Source organism: Rhineura floridana, chromosome 11, assembly GCF_030035675.1.
Source record: "Rhineura floridana isolate rRhiFlo1 chromosome 11, rRhiFlo1.hap2, whole genome shotgun sequence".
Taxonomy (NCBI): Eukaryota; Metazoa; Chordata; class Lepidosauria; order Squamata; family Rhineuridae; genus Rhineura; species Rhineura floridana.
Genome location: NC_084490.1, coordinates 12,609,869 through 12,615,868, shown reverse-complemented (window position 1 = coordinate 12,615,868; position 6,000 = coordinate 12,609,869). Strand labels below are relative to the sequence as shown.

At 41.1% G+C, this 6,000-nt stretch overlaps 1 protein-coding gene across 1 annotated transcript; it reads right to left on the bottom strand.

Annotated features, from left to right (window-relative positions):
* Window positions 1-578: 578 nt before the first annotated feature.
* Window positions 579-1,535, bottom strand: LOC133367405 (olfactory receptor 11G2-like). Its single transcript, XM_061591507.1, has one exon. The coding sequence runs from the start codon at window positions 1,533-1,535 to the stop codon at window positions 579-581; it is 957 nt and encodes a 318-aa protein (XP_061447491.1).
* Window positions 1,536-6,000: the final 4,465 nt, after the last annotated feature.

Sequence of the window (6,000 nt, the reverse complement as noted above, 5' to 3'; positions counted from 1 at the left end):
TGTGTGTGCTTATTGTTAGAGCAGGGATATGACGTGTTCTTTTTTAAAAAAAATAAATAAATCAAGCTCTTAACTTTTTTTAAAGAAACCCAAATAAAAACAAATCCAGAGCTCTTCTCTGTAGGCAGCATTTTGGAAAGGCTCACTTCTTGCAAAAGCCGTGGACCTAGAGAAACATAGAGGGAATATAGATGTAAAGAACAGAAAAGGGCAGGAACAGAGTAATATAGTGGCAGCATGTTTTGTGAGAGCCAAGATCGGATGCAGTGCATTTTACTAATATCATGCTTTGATTCAGGGAGATGGAAAAACCACTTTCCTTTGGCTTGCTATTTGGCTCAGCACTGCACACCTCCAGTTTTGGGCCTTGTATTCTGATTTTCGAAGGGGACAGTGAACTTCTTTGGAGAGTTGCATAGGTCACCAGGCAGCCAACAAGTTCCTTGCTGAGTTTCCCCCTGGCTGAGATTTGGAGCAGAGAGAGAAGGAGGGGTGCTGCTCTTAGTCAGCTCTGAACATTTTAATGTTATCGCTCCAGATTGTTGATGGCTTTGCATTTCTTTTGTTGACTCCACTCCTTATGAAATTGCCTCCTTTCTCCTCAGAAATGTTTCTTTTCTCTTTAGCAGTTTGCCTAGGGCCGCTTTCACCTGATCATTCCTCAGACAGTAGATCAGGGGGTTGAGAAAGGGTGTAATAGCAGTATAGAAGATGCTTACTATCTTATTGATCTCTGAATGATTTTCTCCACCTGGAATTAAATACATCCCTGCAACTGTGCCATAGAAAAGTGTCACCACCATTATATGGCAAGATATGGTGGAGAAGGCCTTCCTACGACTCCCTTGGCTTGTAGAGTTTATCAGATTGAGAACGACAAAGCCATATGATAGCACAACTAAGCATACATTGCCTGAAAAAAACACATGAATGAATATTTGTAAGACAAAGGGAGTATTTCTGAGTGGAGGGCAGGCCAGGGACAGAATTGGCACAGGATCACACAAAAAATGGTCAATAATGTTCGATCCACAGAAAGACAACTTGGAGATCAAAGTCACTGGGATAGAAAACCACAGGAAGCCAACAATCCAACATGCACCTACCAGGGCATAGCAGAAATGCCGAGACATAAGTTGTGGGTAGCGCAAAGGGTGGCAGATGGCCAGATACCGGTCTAAGGCCATGGTTGAGAGGAACAAGAATTCAGTGCTGCCAAGGGAGAAGAAGAAGTAGAACTGGAGGAAGCAGCCATGGAAGGAGATGAGCCCAGGAGGGGAAACTAGGTTAAAGAGCATATGGGGCACAGTGGCAGACACATAGCACATCTCCATCCAGGAGAAATTGCTCAGCAGGATATACATGGGAAGCTGGGCCAGCTGAGCATCTAGGAACACCAGCATGATAATGGTGATGTTCTCAGCCAAAGTGAGTATGTAGAGAATGGCGAAGAAGCTGAGGAGCAAGACTCGCACCTGCAGCTCAATGCCAAATCCCAGCAGAATGAATTCCTGGACGGTGCTCCCATTGGCCATCTCCATCTGGAATCACATAACACCAGAATCACTGTCACATAAGGACTGAGATACAAATTTCATGACATACCACAATTCTATCTGTCCCATCTGTTTCCCACAAAATACAAAGGCTAAGCAGGCATGCCTTTTAAGGAACTCAGTGGAGCTGTCCTGCCACACCCTACCATGTTTTGCATCATAAGGGATCATTCCTCAGATGCAACTATTTTTCTGGTTAACTATTATACTGTTTAGAAATGCATAAATGCCATAAATAAAAAATGTCCAGGAAAATTAATAATATCAGTTGCCCATGCTTTAGTAACTTCCTGTCTGGACTATTATAATGCACTATATGTAGGGCTGCCCTTGAAGATTGTTCAGAGGCTTCAGCTTGTGCAGAATGCAACTGCTAGGCTAGTAAGTGGGACAACCCAATAGGACCATGTGTCACTGGACTTGCAGTGTTGCACTGGTTGCCAGTGAGTTACCAGACCAAATTCAAGGTATTAATATTATCAGACAAAGCCCAAAATGGCTTGGGACCCCAGTACCTAAAAGAGCACCTTCCTCTGTATCCAACACCTCAGACCCTATGACTGTCAGACGAGGCCTTGTTGGTGGTTCTGCGACTGGGGGCTGCCTAGCTGGCATTGTCCCATGCCAGGGTCTTCTCAGTGGTGACTCTCCATTTTGTGAAATGCCCTCCCCTGCGAGGTGCACCTGTCATTTAATAGCTGTTCCTGTCAACCGAGATCACTGGATGAAAGAATGTTTTTCATTGTAATTGTGTTTTTAGAATGTTTTGAACTGTAACTGTGATCTAGAATGTTTTGAACTTTTAGAATGTTTTTCTTTTCTTTTCTTGTTAAACTGTTTTATTGATGTGTTGGCTGCCTTGGGCTCCTTCAGAAGGAAGGGTGGTTTTTCATTAAATAAATAAAAATAATAATTGCTGTGAACTTGCTGTGCATATATCTCTAAGCCAGCTGAAATCCCTCACCCCACCCCTATACATTATTGAATCTTGAGATGCCACCAAGCCAAATTGCACAACCCTGAAATCATATATATATATATATGGTGGGCTTATCTAAACAAAAAAGCTTTTAGCAGATGATATTTTCCTTGAAATACTTTGTCTAAACTAGAATTAGTTATAGTTTTACATGTTTCAAACTTCCCTGCCTGTAGAAATGTCTAGTGCTGGTGCTAACGTCTTCAGCATCATTTGGATGAGAGAGGAGAGTCTACCTGTGCCTTTATGTATGTATGTATGTATGTATGTATGTATGTATGTATGTATGTATGTATGTATGTATGTATGTATGTATGTATGTATGTATGTATGTATGTATGTTTACATTCTTATACCACATTTCCTCCAAACAGCTCAAGCTGGCATACATGCTTCTTCTCGTCCTTCCCTTTCTTTCACAACAACCCTGTGAGGTTAAGCAAATTTAATTCCATTTGCTTGCTCCACAAAAAGACCCTGGACATATTTGTCTACCGTTTGGCACATTTAATCCATTTTGGAGGGCCCCTGTGCCTGCAAACGTCATCCACTTTGGCCAAAAAGAAGCAAACATCATAGCCATTTTTAGATTCCCCATTATTTTGACTGGGGAACACAGAGCTTCATTTATTCTGAGTGGCTCAGAATCCAAAGCACAGATTGCAGCAGAGAGAGTGAAGAACAATTTTTTTTTTAAAAAAATGCAGATACAGATGAAAGATGACTCTTGGGGCCATGCATGCCCTTAACCTGTCTATATGTCTTCACTGAAAGACAAAAGCTAAGCAGGCATGTCAAGGGGGAATATATGCAGTCTACAGATCCTCCCCCAAATTTGAGATCACATATGTTTAATTTTCAGAAACAAAGTTGTTTCTATTATATAAAACCTGCAAGATATAAAAGCTAACTTTAAATACTTCAGTGTTGGGCAATTACAATCTTCAGTTTGGGTCTGCTAACCTCCTGGCAAATATTGTTACTTCTCCTTGTGAAATCTTTCACCTTTCCTGCTATTGAACCCAGAAATACAGCCAAACAAAACCATTCTAAAACCAGCGAGTAAAACAAAATGTTCAACTTTCACATTTCTTTCTTCTTTCACATTTCTTTCTTTTTTGTTTCAACACTTCCCCAAGTGCAAATGGCATCATGGACATTTTCAGTGTATCCTGAAATACTTTCTCCCCTCATGATTATATATATTTACACAGATACTGTAAAGTATCTGTCTGTCTGTCTGTCTGTCTGTCTGTCTAATAATCTAAACTGCTTACATTTGAAAAACAGAATACCCCCCATCACTAGCTCCGATTGATGAAAATTCAGCTAATTATTCTGAACTTTCAGTTACCAGATGCTTTGAAGGAGAGACCAGGAAAATGCTCCATTTGGCAAGCAGGGACTCCCAAACAGCTTGAAAGGGAATACACCCCAACTTCAGTTAACAAAGACATTAAGGGGACAGGCCTATGTACATTTACCGGAGAGTACGTCCCATTGAAATACATGAGGATTGCTTCTGCAGAAATGTCTGTCGGTTTGCACTGTCACAGTCCAAGGCTGTGGAAACAACTTTCAGGGAATTAACCGGGACTGACTTCTGAGTAGACCTGTCTAAGATTGTTCTGTTGCGAATACTCACTGTAGACCTGTGTGAGTTTTGCACACATCAAGGGGCTGGGAGGAAGGCAATAAGATATGCATGAAGGAAATCAGCTGATTAATAAGATCTGCATGAAGGAAATCGTCTCATTAAAGTCTTCCACTTAATTATGTTAAAGTGGTTTGTTTCCATTCACGGGTTAGTGAAATGAGGATTCCCACAAAGACTGGGAGATGACAAAGTTTGGTGAAATCTTCAGGTGGTGAGAAAAAGTATCCACTTACCTTCCTTAACTTCATGAGGTGTCTGAGGATTTTTTTTTAAGCAAAAGAGAAAATGTTTGACTGCCTCCTAAACCTCAATACAATGGGTCACACATTTTGTACTTCTTGAAAAATTCACTGAAACTTGCTCATTCCCCAGAAATAAAACACACAAGAATGCTTTAGCAGGGAATGAATAGAGCCATGAAAGTGGGGAGAACATTTTCATCACATTTTAGTTTCAATTTGGGATGCAGCTGAGAGTTATGGAGACATTCCATGATCCAACTCAAACCTCCCCTGCTCTAATTTTAAAATTGTCTATCAAGATTTCGTTGAAGAAGTTCTAGCCATTTATTGGCACCCCTTCAAATCCACCCCTCAATGGTTTCCACCCAAGTGTCACAGGTGGTCATAACTCCCATTTCTGTACCTCAACAGGAGTCAAAGTCTTGATCTGTCTTTTAGGAGGTTTCCCAAAAGTGCTGCGACATGTTTGTGGAGACAGACCATACTTCTCTGTGCATTTAACTGGTGCTCATCTGCAGGGTTGATTGCATGAAGAACACAAGGGACCATATTGTAGTCTTGGCAGGAGGAAGAGTCTCCAAGTAGATGTGTAGACAAGAGCTGAAATGAAATTCTTAGCAGTGACTGCTGTTTTAATGAGTGATGGCAATGAACTTTTGGAATGTATCTCTTGGGCACAGTACCATGTGGTGCAGAAACAATATTTGTTTGAAGACAAGATTTCAGTTTTGCAAAACTTTCTCAGGAGGCATTTTACCCCCACAGAAAACTTCTGTGAATGTTCCTTTCCCCTCGAAAAGAGTTCCACTTTGCTAAATATTCTGGAAATGGTTTTCAGTGTTTGTGTGTGACAGCCACTGTCCCACCTCCTGCAATGCCCCCAAATTGTCAGCCCAGATGCTATTGCATGATTTCTGCTATTGCTGGTACCATCAAATGGTGGTTTCAAGAAAATCAGCTTTGGGAAGATAAAAGAGCCATGCTGCTGCTGATAGAGGTGAGCCTCATCCCAAAGAAACTGCTGGAGATTTCTCTCATCCCACCCCCACCCCATTTTGTTACTGATGGATTGGGAAGAGAATGTTGGGAAACCATTTCCTCTAAGCTCAGTGGTTTGTGCTTTTCAAAGGGCTGCCTTTTTCAAATGGTGACCACCTTGATATGGAAAATAAACAGTCTGGGCCTCGAGCAAATGAGGGACAGTCTGCTAGGGATGGAGCAGCAATTCCTTTTCAATGGATTTGTACACTGATTTTGTGGTTCTGAGCTGATTGAGCTTTGCATGCATCCCAACATCTCTTGTATTGAGTGTCTGTTGATGTCCAAGCTGTTTGTGCACTGACGGATGTTTCTTTAAAAAAAAATTACAACACTATTGTAGGCAAAGTTAAATGCAAAATATACAGATACAGTAATACCTCAGTTCACAAAGTACCTGTAAAGAATAGGGATAGGTTCCTGCACCACAAAAAAAGAAGAGCAGTTCAATATGTTTTATTCAAAACTAACAATGCACATGTCTGAAATGAAACAACCAGGTCAGGTAAGCCTTGCACAAGTAAACAA